This window comes from Mastigoproctus giganteus, chromosome 9 (genome assembly GCF_048544385.1).
Source record: "Mastigoproctus giganteus isolate SK-2022 chromosome 9, ASM4854438v1, whole genome shotgun sequence".
In the NCBI taxonomy this organism is placed as follows: Eukaryota; Metazoa; Arthropoda; class Arachnida; order Uropygi; family Thelyphonidae; genus Mastigoproctus; species Mastigoproctus giganteus.
In genome coordinates this window covers 54,942,103-54,968,170 of record NC_143583.1, presented here as the reverse complement: position 1 = coordinate 54,968,170, position 26,068 = coordinate 54,942,103, and the positions used below count along the sequence as shown (strand labels likewise).

The 26,068-nt window shown below is 36.6% G+C and overlaps 2 protein-coding genes across 4 annotated transcripts in view; one reads left to right on the top strand and one right to left on the bottom strand.

Moving 5' to 3' along the window:
• Positions 1-17,255, top strand: part of LOC150080252 (uncharacterized) — a 77,314-nt gene extending 60,059 nt beyond the window's left edge. For both annotated transcript variants that reach the window (XM_090382104.1, XM_090382103.1), the window contains exons 5-7: positions 5,984-6,189; positions 13,564-13,746; positions 15,958-17,255. In XM_090382104.1, coding sequence (XP_090238230.1) covers positions 5,984-6,189; positions 13,564-13,746; positions 15,958-16,117 — 549 coding nt within the window. In that variant the 3' untranslated portion in view covers positions 16,118-17,255. The remainder of the gene's footprint in view (positions 1-5,983; positions 6,190-13,563; positions 13,747-15,957) is intronic.
• Positions 17,256-19,419: 2,164 nt separating this feature from the next.
• Positions 19,420-26,068, bottom strand: part of LOC150080251 (putative defense protein 3) — a 29,771-nt gene continuing 23,122 nt past the window's right edge. For both annotated transcript variants that reach the window (XM_090381428.1, XM_090381429.1), the window contains exons 3-4: positions 22,759-22,969; positions 19,420-19,616 (exon numbers count right to left, since the gene is read on the bottom strand). In XM_090381428.1, coding sequence (XP_090237554.1) covers positions 19,550-19,616; positions 22,759-22,969 — 278 coding nt within the window. In that variant the 3' untranslated portion in view covers positions 19,420-19,549. The remainder of the gene's footprint in view (positions 19,617-22,758; positions 22,970-26,068) is intronic.

Here is a 26,068-nt window from a genome sequence, read left to right as displayed (position 1 = left end):
CATAATTCAGTGATCACTCAGTGTATTTTACATGGCTATTAAAAATGAGATATGTTATTAACAACCCATCTTTTTTGTAAAGTTTTCCATTTCGATGCCGGATCTGAACATAAAAAATGGATCTCATCATTATAAAAAGAGTTACTAGATATATATCGGAACATAAGAAGGTTATTATATTATCTGTGATAATTTTTAAAAGTTTTTTATGATGGTTGACGCATTCTCAAAGTCTCTGGTTTTCTCAGTAGAAAATGGACGTGTCATTCTGTCGCAGCCGCAATTTAGCTTCTCTTCATACGTCAAAAGAAATGCTTATGCAGAATTCACATCACGTTGGCTGTCACCAATCGATATTTGGATAACGGAAAGAAACAGAATATTTTTCTTCAGAGACTGCCAACCTGGTGGAAGTGACAAGTTTGCTTCTGTTAGCATTTAATAAAAATATAAAGATAAAATAGTTGCTGACTCTCTCAAAGTTTCCTGAAGTGAATACACACTTCAAGTGTATATTAACAAAAGGATTAGCGCAATAAGAGAAAAGGCTATTACTGGTTTCAGATCACATTTTAATACGGCGTAGAACGTCCTTTGGTCTAATAATACAGCTCATCACTCTTGAAACTGCATGCATGACATCTTGGGCACTATTTATGCAACTTCACGAATAGCTATCTAGATATCAAAACACGCGATCTTTCTTGTCGATGTTCAAATTTGAAGTGATTTGAAATGACCAACTGAGTTCCAAATACCTAGATGTTCTTTGACTTTGTCTGTTTCGCGAAAATATTTCTCAATATTTGTCAATAAGCCTTTTCGACACAGTGTGAAAGGGGACTGACGATATCTACTGTCCTATCCTCGAGATGCTTATTAGTTAGTGTCCCAGTGCTTTGGTAACATAACGTACATAATACGTATAATATTTGTTTGAATTGTATATAATAAATACATGTTTGAGTTGTCAAGATTTACATTTGAACTTAATGAAAAGCAGATCTATCAACTTTTGGATTTTCTGGAAAGTTTTCTTTTCTTACGTGCTAATGTGCCTATTTCTTTTCTAATGTGCGTATTTTAAAATAATTAAATTAATAAAAAATAAACCAACTTTTATTAATGATATCGATTAAAAATAATCGTTGTAATGTTCAAAAACTGCCGTTAGGTGGCTCGTGACAGTTCGTCTGTTTGGTATTTGCTTTCAATTCTCCTTCTTTTTTGGACTCGAGAGGTTTTATGTGATTTCTTCATTTGTAAATAAATTCTCCTATTGTGCTATTATTTGCTTTTTAAAATGTTTCCGAAACGTACAAATGAGCTTAAGGATTTTCTTTTCTATGAATATTATTTTAGTTAGATGTGTCAGCATTAGTAGAGGCATATGATGCAAGAAAGCAAGCTTATCCAGCATCAGCCGTAAAAAAAAAAAAAAAAAAAAAACAGCCATTTCACCCCTCCGTTTGTTTGAAATACCTGTCCAGCTGAGCCTTAAATTTATTTAGGCTATCAACTTCCACAACAAGGGATGGAAGTCTGATCCATCAACCAGATGCCACTTAGTTTTTAACAACTTGTTTTGTGCTATTATTATTATTATTATTATTATTATTATTATTATTGTTTCTCTTATAATATTTCTTCCTGATTGGGGGGTTTCCACTCCGTGACAGATACTGTTACCAAGTACACAGGGTGGTTGTAATGTCTGGTGTTACTGTCGGTCGAGGAAATCATTGACTATCCTACAGGTGTTCAGGATTGCGACTTTCTGGAGTTCCTTATAGGTGTTCTCTGGGAGACCTATTGCTGCTAGGCTGCTATGTAGACTCTTTGGTACCATACCGGTGGTTGACACGATGATCGGGATGGTTTACTTCTTGCATATGCCACATCTCCTTGACCTCATGTCTCAGGTTCCTGTACTTCCTAATTTTTTCCTCATGGGTTTTCTGGACATTGCTAGTGTTGTGCACCGCAATGTCAATCAGGTAGGTAGGTAGCCTTTTCCATCTTGTCCACAAGGTTATGTCCGGTCTGTTGTGCTGGGTGGTCTTATCCGTTATTATGGAGTGGTCCCGGTACAGCTTGTGGGTTCAGGTCTCTAGTACTGCCTGGGGTTCGTACTTGTAGTATGCCACACTTTCTTTGGTCAACTGGTATTTCCTCGCTAGCTTCTGATGTATTATCCTGGCTACCTGTTCGTGTCTATGAGTGTACTCAGTCTGGGTAATCACCTTGCACCCCGCGATGATGTGTTGGATAATTTCTGAGGCCAGATGGCATCGTCAGCATGTGTCATCTGACATTCTGGGCTTCTTTGCGATGTATTTTCTATAGTTTCTGGTGTTGATTACCTAGTCTTAGATGGCCAGCACGAATCCTTCAGTCTCGGGAAAGAGCGTCCCGCTTGTGAGCCATGCATTGGAAGCAATGCTATCGATATGATCTTGATGGAGGTCATTGTAGTATCTGCCATGGAGTGTCTTCTTTGCCTATCTTTCTAACTTCGTTTCTTGTACCGTCTGGGCGGGAGGGGGTTCCTCTTCCTTATGGCCAGGTGGATTGATGCTGTGTTCTTCTCGAAGTAATCCTTCAGGTTAACTATCGCTGTTTTCTGTTGCTCTATCAGGTCTAAGGTCCCTTCCTCCTTCCTTTCGAGCTATTGTTAGTGTCTCCACTGCTGAGTTCGGGTTCATCATTGCCCTTGTCTTTCTCATGATATCTTCTAGCTAGGTGTTAGTCCAATCTATGACCCCGAATGTGTATGTTAGTACTGGAGCTGCATAGGTGTTTATGGCTTTAGCTGTGTTCCCTCCGTTCAAATTTGCTTTCAGTAGGCTTCTGAGTCTCTGATGATATTTTTCGGTCAGGCACTTCTTGATTTATTGTGCTCTAACTGCTGAGCCTGCATCATCCCTAGGTATTTGTAGGCCTCTCCTTCTGCCATAGTTTCGATCTCTTTACCAGTCAGCAGCTAATAGTTTCGGCCAACTAATTTTCCCTGGTGTAGTGTGTGGGTTTGCATTTGTCCAGACCAAATTCCATCCTGGTGTCCTTGCTGAATTCTTCGGTGATCCGGAGTAGTTGCTGGAGTTGCTTCTCGGTTTCTGCGTAGAGCTTGATGTCATCCATGTACATCAGGCGGGTGAGGGTGTACAGGTTCTTTCTTCCTTCTTTGAGGTTATATCCAGACTTGCTGCCATTGAGCATTGTGAATAGCGGGTTGAGTGCTAGACAGAATCATAGTGGCTCAGAGCATCTCCCTGAAAGATTCCTCTTCTAATGGGGATTGGCCTGGTTGTGATGTTCTCGACCTTAATGGTGGTACTCCATTTCGCCATTGTTGCTCCTAGGAAGTTTGTCACTATCGGATTGACCTTGTAGATCTTCAGAGTCTCTATTAGCCAGCTATGAGGTACGGAGTCGAATGCCTTGCGGTAATCGATGTAGGCCGTGTATAGGTTGCGGTGCTTCTTGAAGGTTTGCTCCATAACTGCGGCATCTATGGTTAATTGCTCATTTGCTCCTCTGCTTGCATCCTTTCTGCTGTTCGGCCATTATGTTCTGACTCTCTAAGTGGTCTGATATCTTCTTGGTTATGCAGCTGGTCAGGATCTTGTACATCGTTGGGGGGCAGGTGATTGGCCTGTATTTCGCCGAGTGTCTTGTATCGTCTTTAGGCTTCAGATATGTGACTCCTTCAGTGAGAAACTTATTATTATTATTTCTCCCTAATTGGGAATTCCACTCTGTGACGGGCACTGCCATTAAGTATACAGGGTGGTTGTAATGTTTGGTGCTACTGTTGGTCGAGGAACGCTCTGACTATCCTACTTATTATTATTATTATTAGTAGTAGTAGTATATGCTAAGGACCCTGGGTGTGGCAAGTCCATACTGACCAAATGTGAGCCTCTGGGGGTGGGCTCACATCTCGTGAGTGTGGACTGGTGAGATATGAGAGTAAACCAAAAAGGTAAAGGCAATTTTTGTGTAAAACTAACCCCTCCTAAGATCATCATATATACTACTCTGTTAGAAAAGTCTACATGTGTCTCGCTTGCTTGCACCTCAGGCAGTTTTATACATATCCTACTAGAGTATTCTAGTACGCTTTGTTTAATATGGAAAAAAAAAAATTATATTACTTTTCCACGAACTCTTCATGCTTCTCTGAACATTCTCACAGTCCACAAGCTTTTCAGATGTTCGTGGCATCATATACAAGTGACATCATATACTACGCAGTATATAATGTCTGTACATTGTGTGTGTGTGTGTGTGTGTGTGTGTGTGTGTGTGTGTGTGTGTGTGTGTGTGTGTGTGTGTGTGTGTGTGTGTTCTGTGGTCGATTTGCTGCTTTTTGGACGAAAAACCCGAGTTTCCGGGAGGAAACCATGCTGTTCTTTCCCCGAGACCGGCTAACTCAGCCACCTTGTGAAAAATACCCATAAAAATTCTTCGCGTTATTGACTGGATCGAACTGAGGTCTTTTCCACCCGATGTGGAGTGAACGACGACGACGACATCAACTGTGATACAACGAGGGCACACAGGAATTGAAATTTGATGTGCGTATTTGTTAAATCCATTAATGAAGTAGAGCTGGCTCTACAAGTGTGCAGATATGTGTCTAGGTGGGCACCATGGCATTAAAGTTGGCACAACACTGTTTCGTTCTGGAAAGTTATTTTTCATCAACATTGTGCAGTAGTAGTTTAAACAGCAATTTCACGCGACAAAAACAGCATGCGGCACTTCCATCTGTTAGTTGGTAAAGAAATTTAGGAATCCGAAATTTGATTTTTAGCTTTGGAGTAGCCTAGCACGTCTTAAAGTTTCAATGGAATGTGTTGAAATTATTAAAATCAGATTTGTACAGAAGCTCTGGCAAGTCTCAGAAAAATCGCAGCAGAATGTCAGAGAGCAGAGTGGTTAAAAAAAAAATTAAGTTTTACTCGTATAAAGTGAAAGTAGGAGAGCTTAAAGAAGCCGATAAAGGAAAGGGAATATCCTATTTCAAATAATTTTGACAACACAAAGCATTTGAGCTGGACATGCTGAACAATTTAATTTCCACAGATGAATCTTGGTTTTAATTGAGTGAATCCACCAACAGCCAGAATATTACGTGGAATACTAAAAATCTACACGTTCATGTAGAAATGAAAATCTTTTGTGAAAAGCATTTGAAAACAGATTCCTTTTAAATAATTCAAAAGATTCACGAAATGATTTAAATATATAACACAACCGAAAAACCACGTTCACAATTTTGGTTTTGTTTTAAATAACTTTCGTTTTCAAGTAATAAGGAAAATGTACTTTCATGCATTAAATGACGAGTTTGACCACTGAATGATTTTTATAAATTCCGTTGCCTGCAGCTGTAATAGATGGTACCAATTTCCACATCATAAATTGTGTTATGGGATTCTTGCGTGCCACAGCTCTTTCGTGTTCAAACCTATTAATGGTTTCGTAGGTCCTTAAATATAAAAATGTGCAGCAATTGAAACTATTTCTGTTTTTTTGACAAGCGACTTACCTTCCACTTGGTGGTAATAATTACTACTTTTAATAATTACTACTAAAAATTAATTTATTTGATAATATTACAGATTCAATTAATATCAACTGCTTTTTTGTTCCAGGCTTTATCAGACTTAAATAAATCGTCGAATATACAGTACAGTATACTGAAGCGAAAGTACTGCCATCTGTTGACAGAATTGTTAATTTGAAGGCAAGCTTAATAAATTACGAGTATTTTGCTTATTAATTTCTCTTCATTATCAGTGATACTAAAATGATTTATTTATTTAGTTGTTGTGTTCTTCGACAAGTATTCTATTGCTCATATAAATTTATGCTTATTATAATATGCTTCTTATAATAATACTTGTCGAATAAAATAATATGCTAATTTATGCTTATTATAATAATAATATTTATAAATGTTATTTTCGCACAGGTGATACAGAGACGAGGGGATTATGGAGAACCAAGACAAAACTTTACCCAAGACTGGGAAAACTACAAGAAAGGATTTGGCGATTTCTTACAGGAATTCTGGCTAGGAAATGAGAAAATATATTTACTTAGTACTCAAGAAGATGTCAAACTTCGTGTAGATTTAGAAGATTTCGAAGGAAACAAGGCTCATGCAGAGTATTCTAGGTAATGCAATTTCAATTTATGGCAGTAACCACAATTATCGTTGTAATTTAGCTCAACAGGAATTTCGGCGCTCGCTTTTTAACTTTTTAGCACATATACTTATCAGAGAAATTTATAAATCTTGCTGGTTCAATTCTTTGCCAATAGATAGCACTTGGTTTTTAAATGCGCCATCAGTTATATTTATATTTTAAAATTTCATTTATTTAAAAAAAAATGTTCTTAAAGTGAGGTTAAGATTATTCTAAAGCAATACTATTTCAATTTCACGTTGATGTGCAATAAAACCAGAGTAGAAAACAGTCTTGTATTTAATTTATTTATGTTTATGTTTGTGAATGGACTTATATATATTTATTTATTTATTTAAAATTTTTGACTAAATGGGCAGACATAAACAGCGATACATTAAGAGATATTTTTAATTAAAACAGTTTTAATTTTGAGGGAGGCCTTCAGGGAGTGTATTCACCCAATTGAAGTTAATTATGAGGCATCTTTGGATTCGGGAGAGATTTCTTTGGATTGGAGAAGTGCCCAACGTATCATCAATACATAAAGGCGGGTTTAAGAACGAAGATGGTAACTAGAGACATGTTAGTCTGACTTCAGTGGTAGGAAAAATCTTAGCAGCAATGATTAAGAGTGCAACCCAGGAACATTTAGATAGATATGGTACTGAATCACACCCAACATGGTTTGTTAAGGGAAAATCATGTTTAACTTATTCGACATAGTTTTATTTGGATTTTAGCAAGGCAGTAACCTGTCATAAGGGACTGAGTTGAATAAGCTGGAACATGTTGGGATTACTGGAAAATTTTTAAGATTGATTGCAGAGTGGCTGCAGGGCAGAAGCCAGAGGATTATGATTAATGAATATTCTTAAAGTGGGGGGGTCTCCCAAGGATCGGTTCACGGACCACTGTTGTTTCTTGTTTCATATGGATGGGACAGAAGGCTTGATGCCAAAATTTGCAAACGACGTAAAGATTAGTAAGAGTAACTAATGATCAGTACCAAGCAGCGCTTCTTCATGATGACTTGAACAGGCTGCAAGAATGGTCAGAAAAATGGCAGCAATATAAACATAACATTTTGCTGCATTAAAACTAATGCAGCAAAATGTAGTCTTGCACTTGTGGAACAGCAACTTCAAAATAAATTATACATTTGGTGGGGTTAAATTGAAAACAGTAAAGGAAGAAAGGTATCTGGGAGAGGAATTACAACACGGGCAGACATGAAGTTTTCTGAGCAGTGTAAACAGGCAGCCAAGAAAGCCCATGGCGTCCTATCAATGATTTATCGAACGTTATCCTGTACAGATATGGAGGTCATAGTTCGACTGTGTAAGGCAATTGTAAGACGCTACATTTGGAATACTCTGTTCAAGTATGAAGACCTCATCTCCAAAAAAGACATTGAACTTTTTGAAAGGGTCCAAACTCGCATGGCGAGATTAGCAAAAGGGCGACCATATAAGGAAAGACTCCGATTATGTAAACCACAGAGCTTGACAACCAGGCACCTTGAAAGTGACCTAATTGAGGTTTATAAGGGAGGGGTTAGTAAAATGAACGAAGCTGGAATTTTCTCTTTTAGCGAATTCCAGAACTCCAGGGTATAAATTAAAATTACAGGGAGGGAGGTTTAAAATAGACTAGGAAGTTATCTTTCACGCAGAGAGTCGTTGATTGCTGGAACAGGTTGCCTTCACATGTAGTTGACGCTGACAGTTTGAATAAATTTGGCCAACTGGATAGTTACCTAAGTAAGGAGGGAAGCGTATAATATGTATTTTCTTATCTACTCGTTCTACTCGATTTTTTTTTTTTTTTTTGTCAGTGCAGCAAAAGCTTGTGGCTTCCTTGCACTATATTGCTATTACTATTATTTACAATTAGCTTTCTCATAGTTTACACTGAGTAGCCACTGTATTACGCACAACTAACTAATAGCGAGTATGCCATCCTTTAGTTCTCAGAATAACCCGGATTCGTTATGGTATAGACGTAACGAGAAGTCGAAAGAGTGCAACAAGGGGTGTTGGTCCATGTTGATTCAGTTGCTTTTCGCGGTTCATGCAAAAGGGGTGGTTGCTGATTTCTACTCTGAACAGCTCTTTGTTTCTCATTCCACAGGTATCCAACTGAGAACTAAAGACCGGGGAGGCCACTGCAGTAGGTTAAATTCACTGTCATATTTCATTACAATCAGTTCTTATCAATTCAGGCTTTTTTCACACGTGCATTATTTTTTTGGAAGAACCTATCCACAGATGGCCCTCCAGCTAGAGGGGATGCATCTGTTGTTGCTGTTGTAATAGGCGTTTAGGAGAATCAGAAACAAAGGCCGTATTGCTCCATGTATATTGTCTGTAAAAATTGCGTGTGTTCTGAGATCGATTTTTTTCTGTTTGCTGGTCGAAAAATCCGAGTTTCCAGGAGAAAAAACCATGTTACCCTCGCCTGAGACCGACTAACTCAGCCACGTTGTGAAAAAGGCCCATAAAAATTCCTCGCGTCCTTAATGGGATTCGAACTTAGGTCTTTTCCATCCAGGGTGGTGGGGAAAGGAACTCCTACCCGCGAGAGCAGAAAAATAATTACCACAAGTAATGATTGTATAAGTGACCGTTCTATGTAATTTTACAAAGTTTATTCGCCTTTTTTGGAAAATATTTCCAGGAAATTATATCCATTGTATACTCATAACTATTGGTTGTTCAGGAATATTATACCTTTTTTATTGCTAGCGGATTCATCTTATCCACGCACAAATAACTTGGGCTTTTTATAGCAAACAGGCAAATCGACCACAGAATACATACCATTTACAGACAGAGTATACAGACGCCGCATAGCCTCAGTTGTTTTGACGCTTAACACACACACACACACACACACACACACACACACACACACACACACACACACACACACACACGCACACACACACACACACGCACTCGCGAGCGCTCATAAATAAAATAAATTTAGGCATAGTTTCCACTCAGTGATTCATGGCAGCCTGAGTGTCAGTAAACAAACAAAAAAGAAAGAGACAGGCTAATCTCGTAACACTAATCACCAATCTTCAACAAGTGTACCAACTAGCCTGTTTTGGCATAATTCCACTTTTCGCCCTTGCCCATTATAAATCGAATTGAAATTGAGCACATACACTGTTCCAGGAAAAGTCAGTGGACACCTGTAGTTAATGAACAAAATATCTATGAATTTAAAGAAATTAATAGTGTGGCCATAATGAGTGTTTCAATGTCGTAGAAGACTTTCTTCAAATTTCAGTTAGGTATTGTGGCATTTTTTTAAAGCTGTGTAAAAGCTAGTGGCATTGTGCTTCACTCCTTTAATCATTCGTGAGAGTTCCACTAACGAAATGGGCTGCATTAATTGTACCATAATTTTGCTTTCCAGTTTATCTCAAATACGAGGGGTGATCATTTATTTTTGCAGACTAGTGCAAGTGTTTACCGCGCGAACTTTACAAAACTGCCTCTAGAGGCGAATTCCAGTACTTGTTGAGCTAGTGTTGCGTGAAGAGTTTCGTAGCCTCGTATCACTGACGATGGTTTCAAAGCAAGTATCATGTCGGACATATAGATTGAACAGCGATATGTGATTTGTTATTGTGTCAGACGGGGCTTAAATGCATGGGAAACAGTTAAAGAGATGAATGAAGCGTATGGTAATCAGTGTCTTGGTAGGACAGCCATATTTAAATGGCACAAGCGATTCACTGAAGGCCGAGAGTCTGTTGTAGATAACCTGATCAGCCTTCCTCCTCAACAACTCCTGAGCAAATCACAAAATCCCAGGAAATCTTGGATGAAGGCAAGCGAATTACACTTCGTGAATTAGCTGTTAGAATGTCCATTTCATACGGTAGTGCTCACAACATTGTGAAAGATCACCTGAAAATGTCGCGAATCTGTACTCGTTGGATTCCACACAGTTTGACTCCAGAACAAAAACAGCAAAGAGTAGACTTGTGTGACGAAATGATTGACGTTGTGAAACACAGGATCAAAACTCCTTAAATCGAATAGTGACTTGTGATGAAACTTGGATTTTCACTACGATCTAGAGACAAAACAATAGTCGAGTGAGTGGAAACAATCTGTTGAAACAAGACCTAAGAAATTTCGAGCTTCTTGTTCTGCTGACAAGCAAATGGTTCTTGTGTTTTCTGACATAAAAAGCATTCTCGTTACACATTTTGTGCCTCGTGGAACAGCTATGAATAAGGAAGCATACTCTGAGATTCTCAGGGTGAAACTTCGCCTCGCCATTCGTGACAAATGTCAAGAACTTCCGGGTGTGAAGTGGTTTCTCCATAAAGACAATTCCAGGCCCTATGCAGATAATATTGTGCAAGCAGTGATCACTGCCGTAAGTGCCGAGGTTTTCCACATTCCCCTTGTTCACCGGACTTAGCCCCGTGTGATTTCTTCCTGTTTCCACGTCTGAAGAAAACTTTGAAAGGCAAGTCGAGTCCGACAACGATGCTCGCAGAGACACAACGGGAGCACTTTTCAGTCTTTCGAAAAATGGCTTGCAAGAAGCATTTAATGCGTGGGTATGACGGTGGCAAAAGTGTGTAAAGTTCAAGGGAGAGTATTTCGAGATGTTGTTATGGTTTTTATTTGGTTTTTAGGAGCATTAGCAACTAAGGCCATATTGCTCTGGGATATGCGGTGGTCATTCCCTGACCTTTCCGAATCCTCCGTATTTGGTGGTGACGGGCTCGAACCCCGGTCTAATCAAGAAGCGTGTGCTACGCACTGCTGCTCCTTCCCACCTGGCTACGGAGGCGCCGATATTCAAGGGAGAGTATTTCGAGAAGAAGAAATCCACAGAAGATTCAGATGATGAAAATTAAGATAGGATCTTGCACCAGTCCGCGAGTTAAATGATCACCCCTCATATGTTCAATTAAGTTGAGGTCTGGCTGTCTGCTAAGAGTTGGACCTCAACTCAACTACAACCCACCTCAACTAGATTGCAATATTCCTAGTAATCTTCTCAAACCAAGTGTTCATAATCCTCACTATGTTACAAAGCGTTGTCAACGATGTAAGGCACACAAAATTGTCTAGAACGCCAGTGGCTTCATGCACTGCAACTAGTGGACCTAGTTTGTTACGAGAAACACCCCCCACCCTGGCTATGACACCTCCTTTCCTCCCAACTTTATAGTTGGACAACAGCACAGATGGTAAGCGTTTTCCAACCATCCTCCATACTCAAATAAATGCATCAGACCGTAAGTGCATAGATTGTCACTCTGCAGCATCGATTTTCATTGTCCACAGATTATCAAATGCTTGTGGGCTGCAGCTCTTCTCTGTCAGTTCGTGACATGTCTTACGTATCTTAGAAGTACAGGTTTGCTTGCGGTTGGTCGAAGCTCCGAACTCATACGCTCTATGGTGTGGTGGCTAGATGTGGTAACTAAGTGTTTCAAGGCTTGTTGTCTATTGTAAATCAGTATTTCACACTTACGTGTTAATGATAATTTCTTGGGCTCAGTACTATCTCTGCATTTCCATTTTTTTTCACAGGTTGCTAACTTGTAAACGTTAGTTCTCGTAAGCATTTTCCTAAAATGACATCCGACTATTGTTCCCCTCTGAAACACTATTTTTGAAATGAACTCCAGACTATTATAAGCGTTCATATTTCAGAGAGATGTCTCAATTTTTAGTAGGCTAGTGTATATTAGAATGATAGAAGTTATCCCACCTTAAAATCAATGACTATAGGTTTCTCCAAAGGTTTGAAACCTTAGTCTTATCGTTCATTAACGTTGTGAAAGTTAGAAATCCAGAAGAAAGTTGATGTTAATATTATATTTCTGTAATTTTCAGAAAATGCATGCAGTGGAAGATAATTTCAGAGAGTGGAGATAGAGGGGAATGACTGAATGATGAAAAATTAGTTCGGTGATTTCAAAGTTTAATTATGAATGGATTAAAAGTTGGTCTAGAAGCAAAAATCAAAGAACGAGTGAAAAAAAAAGTCCAGAAGGGAATTTTTCAATGACTACCAATACCACTAATAATTTTAAGAATCTGGGAGAAGTTTGAGTTCAATGTTATCAAACAAGACATGCACATTCGGGACGTCTTAGTAACAACAGATCATTGTCAAAATAGAATTTTCATGGACTTTTTCACATCGTAGTCGAGTTAGTCGGTCTCGACACTTACATACCATTTTATTTCTTTTTTATATAAATTACTTCAATTTTGTCAGCCAGTAAAATTTGAAACAGTTGTTGCCATTTTAAGAAGTGGCTTTCAACCCACAAGACTGCCAACTTTATATTCTAACTGCACCTTAGAGAACCATAATTACGGAATAAGAAAATATTTAATGAGCCCTCGTGAGTAGCACAGTTGGTAGAATCGCCGTCCTTCCCACACCAAGTGGAAAAGACCTGAGTTCGAGTCCCATAGGTGACTTGAGGAATTCTTATGAGCCTTTTTCACAAGGTGGCTGAGTTAGTCGGTCTCAGGCGAGGGTTGCAAGGTTTTTTCTCCCGGAAATTCGGATCTTTCGTTCAGCAAACAGCAAATCGACCACACAACACAATATATGCACCGAACAATACGTTCTTTGTTGCTGATGCTCCTAAAACCCTACAAAAACGACAATATTCAATGAATAATATCAATTCGTCTTCATAGATAGCTGTGTGAGCTTGCGTGTGTGTGCTGTTCCCCCTTCTCTCCTTAAATGAAGGGATAACTGGGTCATGCCATGTGGTTTAACCACGTGTATTACCTGTAGATCTATGAGACACTTCCTTTCTGTTAAACGGAACAGTGCATGACCTCAAGCAGAAAAAAAAGGGGGGGGACAGGTAGAATCCGGAAATAGGAAAAGAAGATATAATTGATCGCAGGTATTGTGATTTCCTTTCACTATCCTGTCTTATTAGACTTCTGAGAAAAGGAGCTTTTGCATTTCTTTCACTTTTTAGTCTTTATGTTGAAATATTTACAACTGGTTTGCAAATAAAGAAAACAAAAGTGAGTGACTTGTCTAAAAATAGATAACCAGAAAGGTAGATCGTTGATTTCCGTATACTTCACGTGCTGTCAAAAAAGGAAATAAAAATAGTAACGTAAAATAACTAGACCAAGTAAAAATTAGTTTTTATAATAATTGAATAAAGTGACAAAAACACCACATCTTATCTAATAGCCTCAATTCCTGTTCCGGTTATTATGATGATTCTTAACACATTTGTTTCATTTCGTAATTAATGTCAGTTTTAATATTCTTTTTTATAGTAATGAGCTTTAGTGTTCTTTTTTTTCTTTCTGTTCATGTGAATACGCAGATTTCGAGTGGAAGGAGAAAGCGAGCAGTTCAAGCTTAGTGTTGGAGGTTACTACGGGAACGCTACTGATTCCCTCAGTCTTCACGATGGGAAATTATTCTCTACTGTCGATAGAGATAATGATGAGGTGGCTTCATGCTGTAACTGTGCAGATACATTCAAAGGTGGCTGGTGGTATTACAGGTAGGTTTTCAACCCAGATGATCTTATATTACAATAGCATTAACCTTCTAACGATGTACTGTTTGGATTTGCCTCTTAATCGGAAGCTCAGATGATCACCAATTAGTCATTTATCAGATTTACGAATGGTATGCTGTTGTTGTTGTTATTGGGTTGTTTGGAGCAGTAGCGATTAAGGACATATTGCTCCTTGTATACTGTCTGTAACTTTCGTGGGTTCTGTGATCGATTTGCTGTTTTCTGGAAAAAAATATCCCCGTTTCCTGAAGAAAAAATCATGTTAATCTCGCCACGTTGTGAAAAAGGTCCATAAAAATTCCTCACATCATCGACGGGCCTCGAATTCAGATCTTTTCCATCTGGTGTGGGGAGGATGGCAATTCTGCCAACTGTGCTACCCACTAGGGCCGAATGGTATTCCTCTGTTTATTTCTGAACGTGACAATAGGTGACAATTCTCATCTATTTCTTTTATTTTTAATTATATGAAGGTTTACACCCAATAACTTCTCTATGAAATGTCGTATGCTCCTGAGAAAGCATTTCATATTTTCATTTCTCTGCCAAATGTCCTTCGACGTAAAAGGGTATACTGGAGAAGGAATATCATATTAATAATGAAATAAAGAGACTACGCAACGTGTGTATTTTAAGCTAAGATTATTGGCTAGTTGAAAATTGTCGCATATACTTAAAGAACTCTAGTCTTAGGCATGTGAGACAACTAATTCAAATAGCAGCACTTTTAACATCCTGATATGCACTCGTCGGTGGTATAGTTGGTAGAATCGCCGCTCCCCCACACTGGGTGGAAAAGACCTCAGTTAGAGTCCCGTCGACGACATGAGAAAATTTTATGGGCCTTTTCCACAACGTGGCTGAGTTAGTTAGTCTCAGACGAGGATAGCATGTTTTTTTTTTTTCTCCAGAAACTCGGATTTTTCGTCCAGCAAAGCAGATTATTGAACACGGAACACATGCTTTTTACAGGCAGTATACAAGGAGCACCCCTGGCTTGTAGCCGTGAAGGGACATTGCTGTATACAGCAATGTGCCTTCTGTATATAATAAAGAGTTCTTCTTCTTCAATATTGCCTTAGTCGCTGATGCTTCTAAAACTCTACTACAACAACAACATCCTCTTATTTATCATCCTGAGACACAGCTGTACAGTAAACGCCGAAATGTAGAAGAACTTTTCAGTTTTATATTAAAATAACCGTTTGTAATTTTATCATTTAATACCCAATAAATTGAACTTAAACATAGGTATAGTGTCTTTATTTCATTAGCCTTAGGCTTCCTCGCACCATCTGGCCATTACTAATACTAATACTAAACACATAAATATCCTTATTCGACTTCTTTAGGGTAGATAAATTTTTGAAAATCAAATGAGAATATGATTATTAATAGTAAGCAATATTATTAACGAACATATAGAAATATTAACTATGATTGACCAGCTAATGGAAGTTCTATTTTCTATTGAAATTGTTATTAACCTCGTTTCTTTAATATCATTATTTTTTTTTATTAATTTACTTCATTAATGTTATTAATTGTCTCCAATTTAATGAGAGAATTGTCATTAATTTGAAATGAAAGTAAAGTTTTCGAGTAATTATTTGTAGAAACACTACGCTGCATGCTTGCAGGTAAATTCAGGAAAAGTAAAATGTATTGTTATATTTCGGAAAAGCAAATATGGTCAATGCACCTGGGCAAGAGAGAGAGAGAGAGAGAGATCATTGACCCACTGATCTAATTGGAAATGCAGCGAGAGAGAGAGAGAGAGAGAGAGAGAGAGAGAGAGAGAGAGAGAGAGAGAGAGTGTGTGTCCAGGGATTCAGGAAAATAAACGAAACAGTTGAGTTAAAAGAACCAGTTTGTACAAGGAACTGACAGATATAAGGACACACAAATTTTCCTTTGTCGTAATGACCGATAATTTTAACCGTGATGTTATCTTTCTTAAAAATGGCCCTGATTCGTTCCTGTTAAAAAAAAATCATTTCCCAAAAGTTAAATACATCACCGATAAGAGAACAAGCATGCCTTGAATTTTCTCTGTTTTAATGCATTAACAATGCCAGAAAGTTGCTATTTATAAAGCGATGGAATGCATGCTGCCAGTTAGATAGTATTTTACGACTACCAATATCGCGTTTACTTAATTAATTATTACTTAATGTTTTATTTTCTTTTTAGATGTTTTGAAGCAAATCTGAACGGTCCTTACCACACTGATCCAACGGACAATGGTTACTTCCAGGGTATTATTTGGGAACGTTGGAGAGGAGATTACTCATTGCGTACCTCAGAAATGAAGATTCGTCCTATTTCTTTTGACGACATTAAAGATCCCTAGAAATATAGAATGCGAAGAAAGTTGGGGGGGACAACGGCCGATGCAGAAGAAGGAAAGTAAGACTGTTATAGAATTGACACGCAACTCTTCTGGGAGTCAGCATGAAAAAAATGCATACCTCTTCGTTGGCTCAAAAATTAATTATTTACATTCCATTAGCTACAATCTCTTTATTGTTTTTCCCCCCGTTAAATGTGTTTTTGTTCAACGTTTGCATGTTAGAGTTAATGTTTCTATATCAGTACTGATGTTACTCAAAGAGAGTTTGTGACGTAAGATGTAATAGCTTATTACGTGGACAGATGTAGTTCAGCCTAATGGAATAGATTATTGTACAGTCAGTTATAATTTAATCATTAGATTTGTATTACACGAATAGTTAAAAGTTGAACAGAACTATGAAGATTTTAGGGGTGGATTTATAATTGGGGTAGTGGTAATTGAAATAAAAGAAAATAGATGAAGCGCAAATGTTTACTGCACATATTGTTATCAGTGACTTTGATAAGTCCTTCTATTTTGGAAATATTAAATCTTTGGATGGATACCCTACATTAGGGGTTTGACTGTTGAGGAGGGAGTTGTACAGAGAGGGAATTTGCTTACTATACTGACTAGAATTAAGAAAAAATCTTGAAAATGTATGATTGACGATTTCAGGACATCTGGGTTAAATAACGTGGCTCTGCTGTCATTGAACACGTTAAGATGTTGATCAAACGTGTGTTTGTATAAGTGTCTTTATTCATATTCTCTATATACTTCATGATAATCTATCACTGCCATCAGATATCTTTAGTTATAACGTGCTGATATAACGATTGCCATTAACTTATTGTGATTCTTAATCTACAGTACATATGCAGTACATCAGAAATAAGATGCAAATCTTTATCCTTGAATGAATTATTAACGAGAGGGAATATGTAGCCAAAATCCAAGAAAATAGGCAATAATTGAATTCACAGAAGGCTAAATTTAGTCTTTGCCAAGTTTGTCTTCTGTGTGTGGTTTATCAAACGTATAGCAAACCCAGAAAAGACAATTATATGCGCGCGTGTTCGAATGCATTTAAATCATCCAGTGAATTCTTCCTATTTACTTCAACCAATCGTTCGATATTTTAGAATGCTAGAATTCCAACATCTTAAATTATGTTAAATAAAAATGGAATGAGATTGCGCATGCTCATGACGTTAGAATTGCATTCACTTGAGTGAAACGTTCAAAGCTTGTTTATAGAAACAAAAAATAAAAGATTTTGTCATAGGATGCGAACAATGTGTTCAGTAAAAAATGCGTATAAATGTGTTTCTATTTGCTGGAAGTGCTAACAACGATTTTATTTGAAGTTAACTATTTGATGTGTAGATATCTGAAAACTGTTACATAAATTTACAGAGATTCTATGACTGTTATCTAATAAATATCACTCTAATGAAAACAGATATTTTCACATTTTTAAATCTACAGCTGCATAGTGCTTCCAGTTGATCTGATGTATATCCACGGCTGTAATCAAATAATAATAAATAAAGTTATCACAATAAACGTTTCTTTCCTTATTCAAGCACCATTCAGAATCCGATTTGGTATACACAAATTTTCAGTTTAAAATTTTGTAATTTTAAAATGAAAATTATAAGATAAAAATGACTTACAGGGTCAAACGTGATAAAGTTATTTATTGAATTATTTATCAAATATGAATGAGCCTCTCGGAGACTCTCAGCTGTGTTTAAAATTCTATCTATGTAATAATTATATCTACATGAAAAAAATGTAATTTGATTACAAAAAAAAAGTACTTCATATTTATTAATTGCATATTTTACTTAAAATTCATCGAAGGTTGTTCAAACTTTTTCGCTTTATAAAATAATAAAGCTAACTATCCATTTAATTATTAGAACTTCTGTATTTTCAATTGTAGCGTAACTTTTTTTACATATATAATTTCTATAAAATGTTTTAATTAATTTTATCCCTATAGTACTTGCTAGGAAAAGTAATTTTTAACCGGTGTTCTTTTTAAAGTTGAAAAACAATAATAAGATCTGAATATGGGGGATGATCAAGTTACTCTAGCCCTAATATTGAAATAATTAGTTTCGAGTTCTTTTGAAGTATGTACATTTTGAAATATGTTTATTTTTAAATATCTACTTGTATTATATATCCGCATGTCTCTGCTGCATGTACACGAAAGTAGAGGTCACTCATAATAACACTAGTCGGCATTAATTTCCTCCCTGAAAATAATTTCGAAGATTCTTATAGGAAATATGTTCAAAAACTCAGATATGTGCTTAAAAAGTTTTCATCACCCGCAATTTTCAAATATCTTAGGTAAATGACCGAAAACCAAAACCTGTGGTTAAAGCCTCATTTCCCATTTGGACTTTTTTCCTGGAAACTTTGGAGCGGTCTCCGATAAACACGGTGACTGGTTTCATAAAGATATTCTCAAATGGAAAAAGACACCAGGGAAAATGGAGTCCACATAAGTTGGCAGACTATTGGAATCTCGTACGGGAGACATCAATGGACCATTATAAAAGGCAAAATAAGTGTTTTGTTATCAGATAAACATTCTAACCAACCAACCAGAATTTCCATGAGAAACCGACTGAAGGAGTAGTACTACCGCTGTATGAAATTAAGAAAACTGAGGTTAGAGCTGTTATCAAATCAAAAAAAAAAAAGTTAAAGCTGTTAAAAAATATTTTTGAAAAAAACTGAACTCCGACTGATATCAAATTTGGCCCCATATTCACCATCAGATTCAGCCTGTTCCTAAATCTAAAGAATTATCTTCGTGAGGTAAGAAATTTGCAGATGATTCTGCTTTTCTGTGCGCACCTGGTTGGATAGCCAACCACAAGAATGGTAGGAATTAAAGCCTTGAAATATCGTTAGGATAAATGTATTAGTGTGCAGGAACTACCTTGAAAAATTTAAATATTTTCGTCGTTGTCATCCTATTATTTCTACCTGAGGGGTAAAGCAACTTGATCATCATTCGTAAGTAGTTTTGAATTCTGACAGATTCTTCCTATTTTATAAAAATATAATGCGTATAATCAAACGTTTCTATATAGTCAAACGATTATCATTTTAAAGTTTGACCACAAAAAAAAAAAAAAAAAAAATGGCTGCACGTTTATATATTATGGTGGTTCGCCGAATAGGCAATTTTGGCTTCTTAAGATTAGAGAATGTTCAAATATTTCCTTATTATTTTATCATAACAATTCGTAATCACAAGAAACAGATGAATGAATGACCTCCAATTATATAAATGGGTTCTTCGGTATACGGTAATTTTATTTCGTCACGCTCATAGTTTTCTTTTGAGTGAAGCAGTCTCTCTTTCTGACGATATCTTTATATACATGAGCGCACACACACTGATGATGTTGGTCAACCATTTTAACTTCTGAGTAAACGGGAATCTGCGCCGACGTAGAAGTTGGTAAAATCTTCAACAAAAGTTCCCCTAAAAAGACAAAATCAAATGTGATTAATAAACATTGTGAACTCGTAATATTAAACTACTAACTCCAAAAGTTAACTGGAAACCATTAGTTTGAATTATCGATTATTCAGACAACCTGATAATGTGAAAATGGTGTTTTCTGGTAATCATTTGTCATGCTACAAAATTCATTGGCATTAACTTATAATTAGCTCATTATAAACAAGAGTGTTTCATACATTGCGCGAGATACTTTCAGGCTCAATTCAGAATCCGAAAACGGAAAAAAAGTTTATATAAATATATGCCCGAAATCGCTTTGTTTCTAAGTTACACTCTATTTAGAGTTCATTAGCCTACTTTAGTTATACTTCAACAAAATCTGATAAACTGCGATTCGGATCTAAACTATTATTAGATTTTAGTAAAGGAATGGAATCTGAGCAGCCAATTTCCTTTTCTATTTCATAGCTGTTCAGAATGGTCTTGTCGAGTTGGGCAAGAAATAATTATTCAGGGCCATTTCGATAAGAAGATGCAAGACTATAGATTTGTCCAAGTGGAGTACTACTGCAGATAGTTAAACATTTCAGAAAAGTAGTGAACATGCAAGGTAAAATATATATATATAATCGGTGATTGTCTGCTTGAGGATCTCAAAAAAAAACAAGTTGATGAAATTCATACACGAGTTTGGAGCATCTGAAACGACAGCTGTATATTGAGTTGTGAAATACAATGAAGAATTTTAAAGTCAGAGAGGAGTACATTGCTAAAAATGTACCCGGATCATTTACTAATTCGCTTGGAATTTCTCTGCCTTACTAAAGGAAGAGCTGAAAATCCTGGACATAACCTTTTGCTCAAACAAGGCTTATTTCAATCAAGGATATATGCTATCAAATGAAATAAAATCAGATTTATACCGGAAGTCTTCTTGCGGTAATAGAGAATCCCACCTCATTCTGAATGTACCATAGGTGCAGTATATATTGGTGATATCTAGACCAGATTTCTTAGAGTGAACAGTCACTTTGGCGTTTACCGCTACTACAAGAAAATTTCATTCCTATTGTGCTGGCGTTTGATAAGATGCGCAAGACCACATACTGCAAATATGTTGCAGTGTCACTGCAATGTTAAAATATTATTTTTATTTTCTCTATATTTCTTTAGTCTTAGCTAATTAGTGTGTTTCAAGCCTTATCCAGGCTGAATATGACACCACCCATGAGTTATGATTCATCAGTGTCTTTTCTTTTTATGATCCGAATTTTTGTTATGCAGTAAGTACTCAACACACATGGGTAAGTATATACTGTTTATAGGTCAGTGTTTCCAGTATACGTATACTCTTATTTCGCCAAGCTTGATATGCTAGTCACGAAATGAAGACTAGCAGTCCAAAATCTCAAAATATCGAAGCTTGATATTTTATGGTTCGATTCACGACCCGAAAACAATGAAGAAAGTTTATATAAAGATATGGCTGAAATCGCTTTGTTCGTGGATTGTAGCCTATTTTATGTTAAAACAATTAGCTATCTTATATTTAAAGGAATTCTTCAGAATTACTGCCCTGAACTTGAATACACGCCTGAATACCCCTTGGACTGCCCTGAAATGCTCAAAATTTCCAAGTATTATTCGGATTTGATGGCATCCTCGTTCTAAAAGTTGGAGAAGTATTTCAATATTGTCAATGGCGTAGAGAAAATTAATAACCAACATGCATAAACCGCATGACTGTTCTTCCTTGCTGGCATCAGTATTTTCCTCTGCGCGTTTAAGGACTAGTTACTCCAGTTAAATACTTCTCGTGCTGATTGGTCTAACACCGTCTGAAGCTCGCTTGATGAATGACGTTCAGGGGCGTCTATTTCTCTGAAAGGTCTTATCGATGATTTGGAAACTTTAGTGTGTGTAAACTGTGGCTGAGAAAACTCCTTACATGAGTTGCATGTCTGCCATTTCTCGGTTTTGAGTAAGCCCCCATTTCCGCTTAAAATGCACACTATCACTTAATATCACAAAGGCTTTTAAGCTATTTTCTGGAATTAGCGCTGATTTTTAAGGTAATAATGTATTATTATAATCAGTAAAATTCTCGTTATATTGATAAATTAAAATAAATGTAGATTATTCACACAGAAACAGTAATCAATTTCTATCGTTGTTGTAACGTGGTTTGTCAACAAGCACATTTACCGGATAATTTATGAACACAAAAAGGGCTGCAACTCGTAAGCAAAACGATCTTGGGCATATGATTACATAAATTTTTTTCTTTTTTTTTTAAGGTCCTGAATCGACCCTAAAAGTATGATCCACGTGTTACGAAACACTCTGTATAAACAAAAAGTAGGTAATGTACGCAGTGGGTTACAGTTCAAGCACGTTCGATCTATTATGTTTTTGTTTTTTCTTAAATTAATTGGAGTTTTCCATTTTCTGTTTTTAATAGATGTGAAAAGTAAATAACTAATTAACTTTCTACTAATTAGTTACTGATTTAAGTACTTGATAATGTAATGACACAACTTTTTTGTAATGTATTTTATTTATCGCCTCCTGGATTTTAATTAGAACTGAAATGCATTTTAAGGAACTTCTGCGCCCTCGTAGGTGGCACAGATGGTAGAATCACCATCCTCCGAGCACGTGATGGAAAATACCTGAGTTCGAATAACGTCGATGACGTGAGAAATTTTTACGGGTTTTTTTTCACGACGTGACTAAGTTAGTCGGTCTCAGGCAAGGGCAACATGGTTTTTTTCTCCCGGAAACTCGGGGTTTTCATCCAGAAACAGAAAATCGATCTCAGAACACACGCAATTTATAGACAGTATATATGGAACAATATGGCCTTCGTTGCCGATGCTCCTAAAACCCTACCACAACAACAACAACAACAGAACTTCTGAAATTGATAGAATAAGTAAATGATAAAACATTATTTACATATTTAGTAAATTAATAACAAAAAAGAAACGAACTCTTCAAAAAGCAATCACTATGCATAGTGCTTAAACACGAGAAATTTTAACTTGTGTAATATAAACGAAATATATTTTTACAGGTTGTCATAATTATTTATAATTATTTTTTTAAAACAAGAAAGATTACAAATAATTCTAACGTTATTGTTATAATTTTTCCTTACCTGAAGGCAACTTTTCCGTTAGATGGCGGTGCTGTCCACACAAGGGTTGCCGATTTTTTGCCACGATTGTCTGAGTGAGTTACAGCAGAGCATTCCTCAATTACTTTCAAACCGACTCCATTTTCGAAATTCCCTATTGGTTCACCAGTATTTGGGTCAACGGCTTTGATCATGAGTCCTTTTAAGGGTACTTTTGGGGCATCGACTGTGACTAAAGAGAAGTAAGAATTACTATTACTGAATAAAAAATAAATGTTAAAAAAAAAACTATATAGATAAATCAAAGAAAAACTCCAAAGAGACATTTTTCCCGTTACTGTGGGAAAATATTTTTCGGCTTTAATATATAAAAATAATCATTTTAAATATCTAAGATATTAATTTTAATTAATATTAACATTTTAAAATGAATAATTATTAATTGAATGTTTTAGTACGGTTTACTGCGAGGGCTGAATAGTATTTTAAGCCTAAATCAAAAAATACGGTTAAGAAATAATAAATTCAGATCTCATTAGAGGGCGCTACAAACGCAAATGCCGATTTCAACGTTCCATTATACATTTGCAGAAGATAAAAATAAAAATGGCTGTAAGTCAGTAGTCTGCATATATTACTTAAAAAAAGGAATCCGGTCTATTTTTATTTTTATTTTTTAACCTGCAACTTGTTTTGATGTTACATATATTTAAAACAGAAAATGGTTTATCGAAACTGAGACTTAAACATGCATTTGACAGGTAAATTTTATTACTGTTTACAGAAACCCCTTATTAGGAGCAATTTTTTCTCTGCATCACCCAACCGGAAACGGAGAGTTTGTTCAACCTAGAAACCTATAATTTTGTAACCAATAGAAATAACAAAATTCAATGGGGATTTTTTTTTCTCTTTTTTAAGCTTCCAGTGTAACCATTAATGGTGTCCTACTTCCGTCTACTTTTTGATAGTAAATTGCACGAAAATTATCGCATTTTGTAATCAGTGCGAAAACGTTGTCAACTCAAATAATATAATCTTTAATATAGTATAGCCAAAACAAGAATATATTTTAGAGCCTGCTTGTAAAGGTCTATCCACTTCTATGCTGCCCTCAACAACTCTAGTGATATCATAAGTGTTTTGAGTTAATTTTTACGATTAATCCGAATTTAATGTTTAATTATGAAAAACTATGATTTAATGTTTCCACCTGCTGAAAGACAACTTGTTTTACCATCAGTGGAAGACTTAATCTGTAAGACTGGTAAAACTCCTATCTGAGGAACCTGTAACCTTAATTAGCATCTACTAATTCTAGTGGCAACTTTCTCCTTGTTTAACAATAATGTACAGACCGACAGTAGGAAACATGGTTCTTTTAGCAATTTTCTGCTTCGATGAAAGTAGGTACCGCTAGCGAAGCTTGTCTGAGATGCCTCCCGGTGCCAGGAAATCGAAATCCTTAAGTGCATTTTTCACTTGTTTAAATCATGAAGTGGAATTAATGCGCTAATCTCTAAACAGGTTACAAAGACTCAGGAAAATAATTAATGTGTAAAATTTCCAAATACTAAGAACATCTTTTCAAAGAGGATTACAGGATTATCTGTAGAGGTCGGCAGGTTTTAAAATTATGTTAGACAAGGCTTGAGAGTGTCTTAGCAGAATGAATGACGCAACGCCTGAAGTGAATAAGATTATTTGGGACACTATTTTTGAGAATTTTGCTACTCACTTGAAACTTGTAATCAAGTACTGCTGTTAAGGAAAGATTGACGATGTTTTTCTAGAAAATAGGGGTCTATTGTTCTCTCCAGATATTTGCGTGTGTGTTTGTTAATCACCAAAGCACCTCAAGCTATGAGGCGCGAATATATTGCGTGTATTCTGCAGTCAGTTTGCTTTCTGAAAATCGAGTTTCCGGGAGATAAAACGCATACACTCCCTTCCGAGACCGACTAACTCGACACGTTATGAAAAATGCCGATAAAAGTTGCTCGCATCGTTGACGGGATTCGAACCCAGATTTTTCTCACATGGTGTGGGAGGGAAGGTGATTATATCCACTGTGTTATCCGCCAGGGCAAGATGGTGTGCAGATATGGAGTTGTAGTTCTAGTGCGCATCGCAAAAATGCTCAGCTCTGGCTTTTAGTTGGCGTTATAAGAACAATCACTCAAATTCAGTATCGGACCACAAAAAAGTAGCGTGTTTGATAGGTGGCAGGTGGTTACATTCTGATTAGTAGTATCAAATTATGGACCGCAACAAAAAGTAGAGCATGTACAGTAAGACCTGAAAGTTTACAGCAATTTAATAATAATCTGCGTGTGTTTGTGTAATCCTGTAGTCAGTTTACAGGCTTTGATACAGATATGACTCTAGCTATCCAGATGTGTTCTTGTTTTGGAACAGATACACAGGTGAAGAGTTTGAGGTCTTTGACAAACGTGCTGTGTTTGTGTGTGTGTGTGTACAAGGGTGAACAAAATAATCAAAACACCTGATACGAAAGTACTAATTTCGTACTGACTGCATGACGTTAACATGCAGTAGTTTTAATAGGACGAATTGTGGCAGGAAACCGAAGCTCACTGAGACTGCCGGACACTGAAAAGGATTGTACCCAAAAACATAAAACTTCTTCTTCAAAAAAAAAAAAATGACTGCAGAACTAAATGTGAGTCTCAGCAATCCAGTTTCTAGCAAAAGGTTCGGCGAGAACTTCATAAAGCTGAAATTTATGACAGAACCGCTAATGTCAAGCCACATATCCTTTATTGACGATAATACTAGAAAGAGGATGCAATGGTGTGAGACGCACAAATACTGGACACTTGATGATTGGAAACGTCGTCATATTTTCATACGGATCATCATTCATGCTTTTCCGAATATTAGGGAGAGTTTACTTTTGGCGAATGCCAAAGGAAGCGCATCATCCTGACTGTTTTGTGCAACCGTCAAACATGAAGGAGGATAGACAATGGGTTGGAAGCAATATCTTGGTATTCTTTTGGTCTTATCATTACCCTTAACGGGCGAATTATTTTCACGGATTACCTTGATATTCTGAATGATCAGGTTTATCCTATGATGGAAACATTGTTTCCTACGAACTATGCCATGTTTCATGATGATAATGCTCCAACTCACACAGCCAGATATGTCTAATCTTGTTTTGAGGAACACGGAACTGAGGCAAAGCATCTCCTATTGACTGCGCCATCGCAGACGTAAGCGTTACTGTGGTCATATTTGGATAGGACAGTGAGAAGCAGATTTCCTCCACCTTCATCACTCAGGGAGTTTGAAACGTTCCTCCATG